The 15,707-nt window shown below is 45.6% G+C and overlaps 1 protein-coding gene across 6 annotated transcripts in view; it reads left to right on the top strand.

Annotated features, from left to right (window-relative positions):
• CAMK2G (calcium/calmodulin dependent protein kinase II gamma) overlaps positions 1 to 15,707 on the top strand; it is an 87,204-nt gene that overhangs the window by 58,110 nt on the left and 13,387 nt on the right. For all 6 annotated transcript variants that reach the window (XM_049646233.1, XM_049646231.1, XM_049646232.1 and 3 more), the window contains 3 exons: positions 3,328 to 3,411; positions 3,660 to 3,702; positions 8,320 to 8,363. In XM_049646233.1, coding sequence (XP_049502190.1) covers positions 3,328 to 3,411; positions 3,660 to 3,702; positions 8,320 to 8,363 — 171 coding nt within the window. The remainder of the gene's footprint in view (positions 1 to 3,327; positions 3,412 to 3,659; positions 3,703 to 8,319; positions 8,364 to 15,707) is intronic.

The following is a 15,707-nucleotide window of genomic DNA, read 5'->3' as shown; positions in this document are numbered from 1 at the left end:
CTCTAGAGAGTTGATGGTAGAAAGCAGCTGGCACAACCCAAAGTGAATTACCAAGCTTAGGGTGCATATTCAGCTCTCAGCTGTCACACAACTCTAATGGAAATGTGACCAAGACCCAACAAATAAACAAAAGGGGCCTCTGGGCAGTTAAAAAGAGCATCTTGAAGTTCAGTCATAAAGCTAGGAGAGCCTCCTGGCTGTCAATGTGGATCAACATATTCTTTTTCCATGAACACTTCTATAAAGCTGAAATCTGTTTTCTTTTTTTTAATATTTTTTTATTTTTATTTACTTTTGAGAGAGAGAGAGTGCAAGTGAAAGCGGGGGAGGGGAGGAGAGAGAGGGATACACAGAATCCAAAGAAGGCTCCAGGCTCTGAGCTGTCAGTACAGAGCCCGATGCGGGGCTTGAACCCACAAGCCGTGAGATCATGACCTGAGCCCAAGTTGGATGCTCAACTGATTGAGCCACTCAGGCACCCCTGAAATCTGTTTTCAAACAAAGAAGAGGATCTGGTACAGTTAGGCCTCCTGACAACCATGGTGCATTTATGTATTTGCTTTTCCTGTGTTTACTGAGTGCCTCTTCAGTGCCAGTCACTGTGTGGGTACTGAAGATAAAAAGATGAGTAAAGCATGGTCCCTTCCCCCCAGAGATCTTAAAAATTATCTGGGGACGTAGGCACTGAAACAGCAGCCATTCTGCAATGTGACAAGTACATAAAAAAATCTAATGAGTGCACAGGAACTCTTGTTGTCTGGTGAGTAGTGAGGTTACTGAAGGCTGCATGGAGGAGGTGACCTCTGTCCTGGTTCTTGACAGCTGGCTGGGAGTTCCTCAGGATAACAACCTGAAGACAGAGGTTAGCATGGGCCAGGGTGAAAGGCCGTGGGAAATTGTGGCAAGTTTAAGGAATGTTAAGTAGTTTGGTTGTAGATGAAGATATGCCTACAAAAATGCAAGAGAACAAGGCCAAAAAGATTCCATGACATACAAGTCTCTGCCTAATGAGTTTGGATTTTATTCTGAGAGCACAGGGAACCATTTAAGGGATTTAAAGAGGGAACGAAGGGGCGTCTGGCTGGCTTGGTCAGTGGAGCATGTGACTCTTGATCTCAGGGCTGTAAGTTCAAGATCTATGTTGGGTGTAGAGATTGCTTAGAAAAAAATAAAATCTGAAGACAATAAATTACAAAAAAATAAAGAGGCAATGAAGTACACAGTTAATAAAGGTCACTTTGGAAGCTTTGTAGAAAATGAAATTGAAGAAGAAAGGAGGCTGGGGCAGAGAGCTCAGGAAGCTGTCGTAATTGTCTAAGCAAGACCAGATGAGGTCTTAGCTAAGGGTAATGATAGGAGACTGAGTGGTGTGGCAAAGAGTGCACAGATTTGGGAGATATTTGGTAGACAGAATCAAAAGGATTAAGTGAGCAGTTGGATTTAGGGAGTGAAGGAGAGAGGTATCTATGGGGACTGCCAGATTTTGAGTTGGTAATAAGCAGAGGGTTGTACCATTCACTGATTCAGAGGAAACCCAGAGGAAGAGCCAGTTTGTGAGAAAAGATGATGATGTTAGTTTTATACATATCGAGTGTGGTGTCTGGGGACCTCTAGCTGGAGACATCAGATGGGTAGTTAGAAATGTGGTTCCAAAGATTAGAAAAGAAGTTAAAAATTGGAAATGTGGGTTGCAGTCATTTCTGTGTGGGTGGTGTTGAAATAAATGGGATTGTTTCAATGCTGATCGAATTCCCATTATGGCTTGTATTTGCTTCGATAAGAAAAGAGATGGCCACTGAACACCAGCAAGTAAAGACACAGTTAGAGGAGCCAGCAAAGAGGGCTGGGAATGAGAACTTCTGTGGCCGAAGGAGGTTCAGGAGCAGGAGATCCTAAGAAACGAGGTCTCAATAAGGGATGGTCTGCCACAGAGAGTCCATGATAAAGATGGAGAAGAATCCATATACTCTGACCAATCAGAAGCCATTGTTTCATTATTTCACTGACAGAGGCAGTGGAGTGAGAAACTGAACCCTTTCTTCAGTGAGGGAAGAGGGAATGAGGGTGAGGAGAGAAAGAAATGGTACTGTATACAGAAGATGATGAGTCAGGGGAGTTTTATAATTTTGTTTAAGGAGAGGCTTGAGTATAATGTATAGAGAAGAATATAGTCTAGAATAAAGGATTAAAAATATTGACTAATTGAAGAAGCAAATGTTGGGCTAGTAAAAAGAGGTTGATATCAGATGAAAATCACTTTGTGGATGGGGGTCTGAAGTTGAAGGAGTTCTTGTGTGATGATCTCTCATTTCTCTTTGTGGAACAATTTATGCTGTGGAGGAGGAAGTGAAGTTATAAGACTCAGGAAAGGGAAGAGGAGGTTGGCAGACTTGCTTTGGGAACCAGGAAAAGGAGTGGGCCAGGGATGAGGGGAAGGATTATGGGGCAGCCCCATGGAGGGGCACCAGGCTGCATGTTGTGGGATTTATTTTTCTAGCAGACTAGCCAAGACAGCAACAGCAAAGGGAGGAGGGGGGCAGTGAGCAACTTAAAACAGATACTCAAGAACTGGGGATTATACTATGTCCTGGGAGTCATTCTCATAGGCCCCACCCTCCACCATCCTATATAACTCAGTAGCTCCTGAGGACATCACTCTATTAAAATATTACATAATAATTGATGCTTGTATTGATGACCCTGAGTCATCAAGGAAATCATTGTAAATCATCATAATTGTAAATCATTTCCAGTGGACTCTTTAAGGAGGAAGGAGGTTAGCGGTGATACACTGAAGAGAAATTACCATCCAAAATGATGAAAAGAATTGATACTTCAAGGTGAAGACCCTTAGCTTCTCAGATCAGCTTTCAGGTCCTTGTGGGGGTGTGATGAGAGGGGCTCTTGGAAGGGATGAACATTCTCTGTAGAGAGCAGGAACACTGCCTGTTCTCTCACTGCTCAGGAGTGCAGTACATGCTCAGCCAGCAGTTGCTGAAGGAGTTACTGCATGAGGATCACAACACACAGGATACTCTCTTCCATTCCGTAGCCTCCCATTTCCCAAGGAAGGGGAGAGTGCTGTCTCATGCACCCTCCTAATCTAGCATCAGTTATCAGTGATGTTTTCATGTTCGGATTTTTGTCCTTATATAACCTTGAGTTCGGGATAGTGCTTTTGTTGTAAAAGCATTTCACATCTATGACCTCATTTTATCTTCAGATCAACTCAGGGGTGGCTGAGCACAGAGCCAACAGTGCTAGGACTAGGGTGAGGGGCAGAGGACCTGGCAGGAGGGCTCACAGGCCTGTCTGTTTGGGTTCCAGCAACGATCCACGGTGGCGTCCATGATGCATCGTCAAGAGACTGTGGAGTGCTTGCGCAAGTTCAACGCACGGAGAAAACTGAAGGTGAGTCTTGCCTTTCCAGGCTGCCAGCATCCTGGAATCATGGCTTTTGACAGGACAAAAGCCTGTCCTACCCCATCAAAAAGGAAGCTCCCCTTCTGGCTGGAGCTGAGCTGTGAAAGTTGTACATGTTGGGAAGCCCCAAAGACCTGAGGCCTTGAGGCTCTGGACAGCAGCTGCCCTCTGCCTGAGACCAGGCTATGCTTTTCGAGAGTTCCAGCTGAATTGACAGGCCCTTCTTCTTTCCCCAGGGTGCCATCCTCACGACCATGCTTGTCTCCAGAAACTTCTCAGGTATGTTTTCCCAGCCGTGCACTTTAATTCCACTGAGGTGAGTGGGTCAGAACAGGGTGTTGTCATCCCAGTGGTGGGTGTCTGAGGCAATACCTTGACCAATATGAAGATGACCCTGTTTTGAGGGGCTGCTGCTGCTGGGTCCTATTACATGAGATTCTGGGGGACTTCTCTTGGGTTCACATTTACGAATTCTATTCCCTAAACCCTCCCAAAGAGTAAACTGCCCAGCCTCCCATTTACCTTGTCCCTGGGGATTCTTATTTAGTTCTCTAAAGACTCTTAGCACTTTAAGCTTTTAGCCAGTCACTAGGGTATTGGACAATGTGCTGGGGAAAAGAAAGAGATGAGATGTAGTGAATCTTCTCAATCACCACCATTAATTTGCCTACTGGGACCATCTCTACTTTATTGTGTCTAAGTAGGGATGACTAATAGAAATTTTTCCAGATGCTTAAACATTTTGTAGAGACTGTGCTTAAAATATGCTCTGTGATACTAGTTGTGTAAAAGTAAAGAAATAGAGACCAGCAGGATGAAGGGAAAGCAACTTGCTTAAATTTGCCTGAGAAATTGGGATGGTTGGGACCAGTAATTTGTAAATCACACTTGGCATGTCTTTTTAAGATGCAAGACACTCCACCCCACCCCACCCCAACCCCATCATTGTTTGCCCTCAGTGGGGAAGCCCAGTGGCTTTCTGTGAGGAAAAGGTTAATGTCAGAACTTAACTGAAGAAAGAAGGTCTCTTCCCAGCTTGCCTTTTCCCCTCCGGCCTCCACAGCCTCGCAACCCCCAGCCCCACTGTTTTGGCTGAAGACCCTTTCTCTTGTTCTCATAGCAAGATTCCTTCCCTTGCTTTCCTGTGCTGACGTGGAGACAGAGTTGTGTGGCAGCACTCCTGTAGACAGCCACTCTGGGCCAGGGTTGCCCCCTTGATCAGGAGGGGCTTGTCTGTGCTGATTCACGATAACCTAAGGGCCCTGAGTCTGAGGATACTGCAGGTGGGAAGTCCTGGGTCTTCATGAGCTCTACCCAAGTGAGAGCCATAGGGCCCTGGGGGGGTCAGGACTGGAAAGTGAACCAGGGAAGTATCCCACCTCAGGCCCATCCCCTGTGTTGCTGGTTTGGGACTCATTCTTATGTAGATATCCATAAAGGGAAGACTTTGGTTCTGGATTCAACTCTCACAAATGAGAGCAGGACAGCACAGCTTGGCTGCCTCCAACAGAGATGGACCTGTAGTTCCACATCAGGCTTCTTGTCTTCCAATTACTTGAAGCTTCTACTTTCTCAGTGTGAGAGCTTTCTGGAAGACGGTCAAGGGCATTTCTGTGCTGACCTAGAATGGTGATCTGTTGTCTCTCCGAGTAGAAGAAATGTGAAGACAGGCCACTGCGTTTCTTCTAGACCAGGAAATCAGTAGCATGTGCCCTGTCCCAAGGCCTCCACATCAACCTCCCTCCCCCGTCCCATTTCAGAAAATTGGTATCCTGGTTTCAGGAAATTGGTCTCTCTGTTAGGACAGAGCACTTTCACTCATCCCTAAAGAGCCTCCTGTCCTTGCTGCCCAGACCTTGTCAGCCTTTGAGCTCACTTTGCCCTGGGTCAGAGGAGACCCAAAAAAGTGCTGCAAGCACTCTAGTATGACTCTGGGACATCTGGGGATAGAGCCTGTCTCTAAAAGCTGCTGCAGAAAATGGTGTCACCAGGTATAATCAAGAAGGAAGGGCACCTGTGTGTTTTTTTGGGCATGAACTAGGCCATTTTCTGAATTTACCCCAAATAGAGGGTGCAGCTTAGCCCTAGACTCTAGCAGGTTAGCTAATAGTGGAATCAGGGCTTCTAGAATGTATTGCTTCAGCAGCCTTTGTTTTCTTTCTTGAGGCTCATTTCTTGGGCATCTTCACCCTCAGAATACTGAAATACAGGCTGAGAAAAGCTGGCTACCTCCCTTGAAGAGGGCAAGCAACCTGTGTCTCTAAGGAGTTAGAGGAATAAGAGAGGGATAGGCAGCTAGGGCCCATCAGTGAACCAAGCTGCACAAGGGCCATGCACCCACCCCTGGCCCCGAGTGCCAGTGTCCCTCCTGTTTGGAATATGGCCAGAGGAAAAGGGCTCTCTGATAATATCCTCATGTAAGTCCCCTAAGGAGGGAAGGTCTGAAGGTGAGGCTCAGTTTCCTCAACAGCCTCAAGCGAGGGCCCGGCTGCCTCAGAAGGGACACCATCTCTCACCGATTCAGGCTTTAGACCCTCGCCTGAGGTGCTTATGGGACAGGTGCTGGAGCTGTGGTAATCCCCACACCCTGACCGAACCCAGTCCTCTCAGATCCCCAGACTGCTGCAGGGCTGGCTGCACCTGCTCATCAGCCTGCCCCTGGCGCCTTCGCTCCCCCAGCTCGGCTGGCTTGGCCACGCCGCCTGGGCCTTGCTGTGCGTGGGCGGCCAGCGGTTCCCGCGCCTCGTGCTGGGGCATGCTCGCTGCTGACTGGCCCCTGTGGCTTTGCGGCAGCTCTGTGCACTGAGAGATTGTATCCCCTCAGTTGGCAGGCAGAGCTCCGCCCCCGCCTCGCCTGCCGCGAGCGCCGCCGGCCTGGCCGGGCAAGGTACGTGGCATGAGTCCCCCGACCGCCTGCCTCGGCTCCCTGCCACCCCACCAGGAGGGCCAGCATGCCAGGCCCACTCACCAGGGAGGCGAGTCCCATGCTTGCGGGCTGAGATGGGCATGCCGGACGGACCACCTAACTTGGCATCTGCGAGCGCATTGGTGTCACAGAGCCCCCTAACCAGCCGTGCATGCTGGGCGCTTGCCAACTCTCAGGAGGCAATAGCCTGGGGACGTGGAGCTGGGCAGCAGGAGGCTTTCCTCCAGACGGCTGAGAGCCTGGCCTGCCTGAGGGCGAAGGCCAGCGGGAGCCCCCAGAGATAGTCCCGGGCATGGCTGGAGCTGCCCAATGCTAGAACTAGGCTTTGTCAGCACTGTTGGCAGACCCCACAGAGGAAGCCATGCCTCTCAAAATTGTGAAGTCTGGCATTTGCAGGCCTCCAGGTCTGAAAGGCTGTAGAGTGCAGAAGCCGTAGAGAGAGCCATCCCTGGTTTTGGATGATAGCCCTGCCACATCCTGAACAAGTCATGTCAGCCCTCCCAGCCTTAGTTTCCTCATTTCTCCGGTGGGGATAATAAATCACGTGGCGATGATTCCGATCATGTATGTCGAAGGCTTTCAACCCTGCCTATATAGGACAGCTTGTAAAACACCCTGATGCCTACACCCCCCACCCCAGACAAATAAAATCAGAATCCTAGGCAGGGGATAGGCATAATGATTTTTTTAAGCTCCCCAAGTGATTCTAATGGGCAGCCAGGGTTGAAAACTCTGGTGTATATAAAGCACTTAACACAGTAGGTGGTCGGGCATAGTAGTAAACACATGAAAAATAAATAAATTTTAAGTCGCCCCAGCATGGAGATAGGACCATAGGCCACTTCTGGGACGTCAGAATTCTTGTGATGGAGAGATCCCTAGTCTTAGATGGGACCCAACTAGGGTAGGAATGGCCACCTGAAGGGAAGAATGGCAGCAGTAACAGTGACAATGGTTTACACTTAGTGAGTACTTGCTTTGTGTCAAGGACTCTGCTTAGTGCTTTTCATGCATGGTCCCATTAGATCCTCACCACTGTCCTGTGACCTAGGCCCTATTTTATCCCATTTTATAGATGAAGAAACTGAAGTTCAGGGAGGTTAACTCACTCAAGGTCATACAGGTAGCAACCGGGAGAGCCAGTTGTCATGGTGGATCAGACAGCTGATTCCATCCCCCTGTGCCTCCCAGACTCTGCCATCCACTGTCTGCTACCTTCCTGTGGCCTTGGTGACCAGCAGGCATCACCAGCCTTCCTACACGAAGCTCATCAGCCTTGAGCCTCATCCTGTGCCTGGCTAGAATCTGTTTAATACCTCATTATTCTGCCCACTCCTTCCTGCTCAGTGGGTCCAGAGAGTAGACTGAGGAAAGAGGGGCAGATAGGACCCAGTAAGCCTGGTAAGGACCTGCCCAGTCAAGGCTTCAACCCCCTGGCAAAACCCTCCTGTAGGTGGTCCTGGTCTCTGTGTCTGTGTCTGTCTGTCCTCACGTCTGGTCTCCTTTGTGAACTGTGACACTCTTGTTTCTTAAGAGCTCTCAGGAGATGTCTTGCATCCTTCCAGCTTGGCCGTTCTGAGGAATTTCATGGCATCTAGGGACGGAGCCCTCACCTTTCACCCTGGCACTCTGCTTCCAGACCTGGGTGAAGTTGTTGAAGGCAGAGTTCCTAGTACCCCAGGCAGCTCCAGTATTGAATGTGATTTCTCCTCCTAAGTGCAGTGTGTCCCTGTTTCTGCTGAGCCCACTTCCGTGGCAGAAGAGATCCCAGGGTGCCACCCTGAGGGTCTGACGCAGCTTGAGATGCCCTTCTTGCTTTGAGGCTACCAGGAGGGCCCTTTTCCAGGGGCTTCAGGAGACTCCTGGCCCCCTTGTCAGACACAGCGGACTCTTGCGGATCCGGCTGCCAGACTTCAGGTTAGGGAGAGAGTACAATGCAGGAGACTTGATTTTCCTTTTTGTTTTCACAGCTGCCAAAAGCCTACTGAACAAGAAGTCGGACGGTGGTGTCAAGGTAGGTGTCTCCACCCCTCTGGCCTGAGACTGGTCTCTCTCCCAATGTCTCTATGGGGGGTTCTTGGCACTTTGTTCCTCCTTTCCCAGAAACCCTCCTATCCTTGCTTTTCTGCTTTAAAACCGGAAACCTTTGTGCTCAGAACAGCAGGTTCCATTGGCCTGAGAGGGCAGGAGGAAGATGTGTTTCTTTTGACCCTAGTTTGATCATGAAGACTCAGAGGAAGTGATCTAAATTATAGTTTACTAAAGCTGAATCCTGAACCTGACTACAGACACATGCCTCATCTCCATGGCTTGACTCTCAGGGTTTTTTTTTAGGTCATTTGGGTCAGTCTTCTCATTTTCTTTTTCTTTTTAGAGTGCAGATCCTTTTTAACAAATGAAAGCAAAGTTTGCCTGGTTAACTCAGGGTACCAGGGCTTGGAACTGGAAGCCACTATCCTTTTAGTTTTTTGTCCTTATCTCCAAAGCACTTCCAGAACCCAGCTCAAATACCGCTAAGTGAAAGTGTCTTGTACTCTCTTGAGGCATAGCCTCCTCAGAAAACAGATGAAGGACATGGTGTATCACAGCTTGTTTCCATTTAGGGAGCTTTCCCTACGGGATTGTGGCAAAAGAACAGGGGGCCACAGGGACCAGCAGAAAGCCCTAGTGGGAGTGGCTGCTTGGGAAAGGTGGAAGAGAGGTGGCTAGAGGTCTTCACAGGTCCCAGAGTGTTCTGTAAATGTTTGGGGGCAGAACAGGTCCTGGGGCTGGGGCAGGAGTTCATACTATCCTGAAGCCTACCAATTTACACCATAGGGTATTTCAAACTATGAAATTATCCAAACTTAAATTCCAACAAAAGTTTAAATTGGGCCTTTCCCCTGGATCTTATGTCCCCGCTGAGATATATATGTGTGCCCCGTTTCCCTCCCCCTCCCCTTCTTCTTTTTCATTCTCTGCATGCCTGCTTCTGTGTACTTCTGCCCCAAGGAGGGGATCTTGGGCTCCACACACACCTGCTGACATAGAGTTGGGGGTGACCAGCAGTCCCCCAGTTATAGGGACATGAACTGGATGGGTGGAGCCAAGTTAGGAAAAGGTGGAAGGTTTAGTTGGAGAGAAAGTTTGCATATTTCTATCTGGGAAAGAAGCTAGAATCAATTGTTCTTTGCAAAGTATTTAATAAGGACCTATCAGAGGCCCAGTGCTGTACTCAATTCTAGGGGCACACAAGAGATAGAAGGGGTGATGTAGTTTTCATCTAGCTTTGAGAAGTTGCAAAGTTAATAGAATAGGAAAATGGACATACCTGAAATCAGCTAGGCACTGAATGGTATTGATTCTGGACCCTGCATTGCATGGTTCAGTCCAAGAAGCTTCTGGGCAAAAGCTTATTGGAGAAAGCTTAAAGGATGTAGGAAGACTGGAACCCAGTCACTGATTGCCTCTAGTGAATGGGATTGGTGGTGAGGACAGAGTGGAAAGACATATCTTTCATTTTTTAGTTTGTACACATGTATTTTTCCTTAAAATGAAAAGGCATTCCTTCTATAACTTAAAAACAACAAAGTAATTGTATGGGTTCTGTCATGCATATTGATGTTCTCTGCTCAACTGGAACATGGGGTTTGTGGTAGAAGGATATCTAAAATACAGCTGGACTGGTCTGGTTGGGCAGAGGGATTAGAGGTTTGTGTGTCAGACCACAGGAAATATAGGCCACTGAGCAGGGAAGCTACAGCAAGAGCTATGCTTTCAAAAGATTTGGCTAAGGGTATAAGGATGAATAGAAGAGGGTGGGAACTAGACACAGAGGTATCAATTAGAATGATCTGGGCATAGAGTGAAGAAAAGGTGATTAGAAATAGAAAGAGCTAATATTGAAAATACTTAACTACCAGAAGAGCACAGGCACCAACTAATCAGAATAGGCACTGCCTAGGGGCACCTGGGTGGCTTAGTTGGTAAAGCATCTGACTTTGGCTCAGGTCATGATCTTGCCGTTCACAAGTTCGACACCTGAATCGGGCTCTGTGCTGACAGCTCAGAGCCTGGAGCTTGCTTCGGACTCTGTGTCTCCCTCTCTCTCTGCCCCTCCCCCACTCACACTCTGTTTCTCTCTCAAAAATAAACAAATATTAAGAATAGGCAGTGCCTGTAGATAATTGGTCCAGCTGTATCCAAGAATGGGAGGCTGTGATTAGAGGTTGGCTGCCCCAACTTCAAAGGAAGTTGACACTGAATATGTTAAAAAGGACCCATCAAAGATAATGTCACAGTTCCTTGAAGATTGGAAGAATTGGTAGTAACTCTGTTAAAAATGGGAGTAATTGTGAAGGAATGCCCATTTTGATGGCCAGAGTTTTATTTTGACCACACTGAGATTGAGAGACAGGTGAAGATCTGGGTGGAGAGGACTTTTAAGGTGCTGGGAAGTACCTGGGGTAGCCCAGGGAAGAGGTCAGTACTGGACCTGCAGATAGGGCTCATATGAGTGAATCACAGGAGTTCACTCATTCAGCCAAATTCCGTGCTTCAGGAACTGGGAAGATAACACCATAGTCCACCCTGTAAGGTGTTCAGAGTTGGAGAGAGACAGAGAAACCAGCAGTGCCCATAGTCTGGTAAGGTCTATGAGGGAGGTGTATATAGGGCAGGTTCTGGGGGAGCAGAGGCCAGCATCTGAGCCAAAACAGGAAATCTTCCTGAAGGAGATGGCCCATGACCTGAGTTTGAAGAACTCCTTTGATCTTGCTAGGTTGAAGTGGGCAGGAGATGGGGGGGATATTCCAGGCAGAGGAAATAGCACAAGATGTATAGGTTTGAAACAGTATGGTGATTCTGGGAACTTCAGTAGCTCTGAAAGCCTGAAGGAAAAAGTGATTGCATGACGTAGGACCTGAAATAAAGCAGTAACAGCCGAGGTGATAGTGAAAAGATGGATAAAGGAGACATTGAAGGACAGGTTTCTGATGGAACTTTCTAGATGGCTGCCTCCAAGGATGAGTGTTAGGCATAGCCTTGTAATATTAGCTTAAGGAGCTAATTAAAAAGATATAGATTCCAGGATCCACCCTGGAATTCAGATTCAGGAAGCTTTGGGTGGGAGGTGGAATCTGAATTTAATAATACTCCCCTTCTCCCATATGAATCTAAAGCGCATGAAGGTTTAAAAGTTCAGTAAATGCATATTTTCAGGGCTATCTGTCATTGAGAGGCTGGAAGAAGAGGAATCATCAAAGGAAACAGAAAACACAGAAGAGGTGGGAGAAGAACAGATGTGTACAACAATGTCTGACCTTACAGAGCACTGAGAAGGAGGAGGGCTAGGCAAAAAAAAAAAAATCGTTAAATAAATTGCTTTAAATGAGAACGTATGTGGGGAACCCAGTGCCTGATCCTGCTATGTGCTCAGTACATGAGTTTTGTGCTTGAGAGAAGACTTTGAATATAGTAGCTGGATCAGAGGCAAAGATGCAAATGTTTAAGAAGGGAATAATCATCCAAAATTAAATGGCCAGCAACAAGTTGAGGAAAATATTCACAGCAGGTATGATGGGAAGGGTTAATATTATTTTTATACAAAAAAGCTTTCTCTAACAAATAAGAATCCCCCCTAAAATCCAGTAAATAAGTGGTCAGAGAAGATGCACTGACAACCCCATAAAGAGGAGGTAGAACTGGTTAATAAATGTGGATGTTTAGCCTTGCTAGTAACAAAGAAATGCAGGTTGAAATGAGGTGCCATTTTTTGACTCTTAAGTTTGTGATAGTAGCATAAATAACAGTGGCCCTTTCTGAAACAGTCTGCATGTCAAAAGCCATAAAAATGTTCCTGCTGTTTTTACCCTTTAATTTTACTTCTGGGAATTTGTCCTAAAGAAAGAATTCAAGGAGCACCTGGCTGGCTCAGTTGGTTGAGCAGTAGAGCGTATGACTCTTGATCTCAGGGTTGTGAGTTTGAGCCCCATGCTGGGTGGAGAGATGACTAAAAAAAATAAATAAACTTTAGAAAAAAAAATAATTCAAAATAAAAAAACTGAAAGTGGAAGGGTGTTCAACATGACATTTGTAATTGAAAAAATTGGAGACAATTTCAAAAGTCAATAAGATAATGACCAAATAATTACAAGAAATCCATTTACTAGACTTTACAAAGTTATTAATTTTCATGACTATATAATGTTTTATATTAAGTGAAAAAAAGTGGGATATAAAGCAATTCATACACTATCATCTAAATTTTGTTTGAAAAAATGATATGTTTTTTATTATATTTGGTATATATCATGTGGATAGAAAAAGAACTGGAAGAAACCCCATGAAGTATTAATAGTAACTTTACTGGATGATGGGAATTGGGGAAACTTTTATTTTATATATTTTTCTGTGTTTTCTACCTGTTTTACCTAGACCGTGCATTACTTTGATAATCAGAGTAAAAATCAAAATACTGTTTGTTTCAAAAAGTAAGGCATCAACTTGTATGTAGCTTATAATGATGTTTTTTTTAATTGTGTAAGAAAAAAGACTAGCAAGACAAATAGGATTAGGTGGGTTTTTTTCCTTCTTTGTTTTCCAAGTTGCTTATAATGTGGCTACAGACCTTTTAGAATCAGGAACGTGTATATAACAATGAATGGCGTGGCTGGATGGAAGTACTGGCAAAGGCAGAGGGGAGGGCAACACAAGATATGCGGGGTTCAACTTTTCTGGACTCTATTGAAGGTCAAGGTCACCACATGTGTATATGAGGGAGGCCTATGAAGTTGCTCAAAAGATGCTGACCTGTGAGCATCCTGGGCTCTTATAGACCCACCTTTCTTTCCCAGCTTCCCCTTCCCAATTCCTGGTGTTTAAGATCTGTAGAGAGGTTTGTTTCTCACTGTCCAGAAGTTTTCACAAGATGCTGAGCTATTAGCATTGGTTTGAGCATCGACTCTTCTTGAATTTAGGGACCCCAGGTTCTGGTTAGACTTATTTAATAGTGGTATAGGGACCCAGGGTCTGTAGAAGAATGACAGCCACTTGTGAGGACAAGACTCTGGGGTGGGGGAGGGCACAAACTCTCAGATCCTGAGAGGCCTCTAGTTGAGGACTAGCCCCAAGGCCAGAATGGCCATCCAGTTTTTAAAAAAATAAAGGAAGAAAAGAAAAAAACAAGGGATATAGCCATTTCCTTAAGTACTATTTGAATATTTGTTTAAGTATGGAAAGTAGGTTTGAACCCTTTTCTGATTTCAAATTTTAAATAAATATTTAATTTTTAAATAAAAGTGAGATGTGATTCTTTAAAAATGATCTGGTATTGAAACAGTGCTGCAGTGTGCTGGTTGAGAGGAGCTCAACTATACATGGTTGAGGGCAAAGCCCTGAAAGGATGGAGAGAGGAACTGAAAGAAGTCTACTAACCCAGTAGAAACTAGCCCTTGGGTAGAAGAGGATTATCTTAGGTTTTCCTGCAGGACAGTTTAGGAAAAAGAGAGGCAGCTGGAATTGAGAACTTACTCCCCATTAGGTGAAGCAGACAATAGAAAGTGCTCTACCTAAGGTGAAGTCCAGGTGAAAGCTTGACAGCATGTTCCTGAAAATCACAAGAACCAAGATTAGGCCTGGTCAGTGTTCCTGCAGTTTTCACTCCAGTGATTCTGGGCAAGTTAGAAACCTGTGCTCTGCTTTAGCCTGGGGAGAAACCAGTGTCCACAAACCCAGTTCAACTCAGCAAAAGTTTGTTGATCATATGCTAACTTTAAGGCATTTTGCTAGGCGCAGAGGAGATTAAAAAGATGGACCTTCCCTAACATTGTAAACACTCTAGTTGAATAAAAGGATAAGTATGGATGTAGCGCACCTTCCTCTTTTTGAGGAATAATTTTGGAAGTAAAATCTCATTTTTGGGCATAAATGAAAGACTAATGCAAAAGAAGTCCAATTAGGGGTTTCTGACTGGCTCAGTCAGTAGAGCATGCAACTCTTGATCTCAGGATCGTGAGTTTAGCCCCACATTGGGCACAGAGATGATTTTTTTAAAAAAAGAAGAAGAGGGGCCCCTGGGTGGCTCAGTCAGTTAACAGTCCAACTCTTGGTTTCGGCTCAGGTCATGATCTCATGGTGTGTGAGTTCGAGGCCTGCGTCAGGCTCCGTGCTGACAGCACAGAGCCTGCTTGGGATTCTCTCTCTCCCTTTCCCTCTGCCCCTCCCCCACTCACTCACTCTGTCTCTCTCTCAAAAATAAATAAATAAAACTTAAAAAAATTTTTTTAATTTAAAATAAATTTAAAAAAGAAGCAGAAGCAGCCCAATTATATTTAGGCTTTCTTTTCCTTTAGATGTAATTTTCAATTCTTTTCAATACTTGTAGTCCCTTTCTTTTCAATTTAATACCGTGCTGAAGATGTCTTCTAAAGTAGAATGCAGGCTTTTGAGGAAAGGAGCATTTATCTGACATGTTCACTGTGCCTAGAATAGTAGTCAGACAACAGATAGGACATGTTCCAAGGGTACTTCTGTCTCCCAGCAAGCTAATTATAAAGTGCTTTCACCTTTTAGACACAGCCTTCTGAGATGTACTTTCAGTGTTCCATGTGGTCTTTATGTTTATGCTCTTGTTTCACATCTGAGCATAAAGTCCATGAGCATCTGGCTGAGGGCTAAAGAATCACTGCTTTCAACATTCCCCCTGGTTCACATCTTGATGTCTTTGTCATCACCGCACTTTTAATCACCAGCACTCCTATTTTCCCATTTCCCACTAATTCCAAAATGCAGTGAGATACTGTAGTCTTATAAATGAGCATGGCCACACTGACAAAGAAAGGGATGCTACCAATTCACTGTTTACCAGATGATTTTCAGAAGCTCAACATTTTTATCTGAAAAGCAGTATAGGGGTGCGGCAAAAAACAAACAAACAAACAAAAAAACTAGGTTCAGAAGTATAATGTCTCTAAAGCTGAGGATGGCCCCGAGTGGCTTTTGCTATTTACCTGGTAGCTGCTTGCCCAAATTTTGGGCAGACCTAGTAATGAGAGAAAATAAATAACCTTATAGGAGAGCCAGCCTTGTAAGCCCAAACCTATCAATTTGCAGCAAAATGTTACCTTCATAAACTTGTGAGTTAATCTCTTCACAAAGCTTTGAGCAATGCTGAGACATTTTAGAATATACTAAATCTGTGTTTGTGAACCTGACAGCAAAGGAGGTCTTCTCCCAGGGTCTGGAGGGATTTGTGTGCCTGGTGGTCTAGGTGCTGTTTTAATCCTTCTGGTGCTGGGCTCCAGGTCTCCTTCTTCCACTCTTTCCTCCTGAGGCAGAGCCCGCGCTGCTGCACTAACCTGCGGCGTCTCTGTGCTTCTCT

The sequence above is a fragment of the Panthera uncia genome, chromosome D2, assembly GCF_023721935.1.
Source record: "Panthera uncia isolate 11264 chromosome D2, Puncia_PCG_1.0, whole genome shotgun sequence".
Taxonomy (NCBI): Eukaryota; Metazoa; Chordata; class Mammalia; order Carnivora; family Felidae; genus Panthera; species Panthera uncia.
This window is presented reverse-complemented; position numbering and strand designations above follow the sequence as displayed.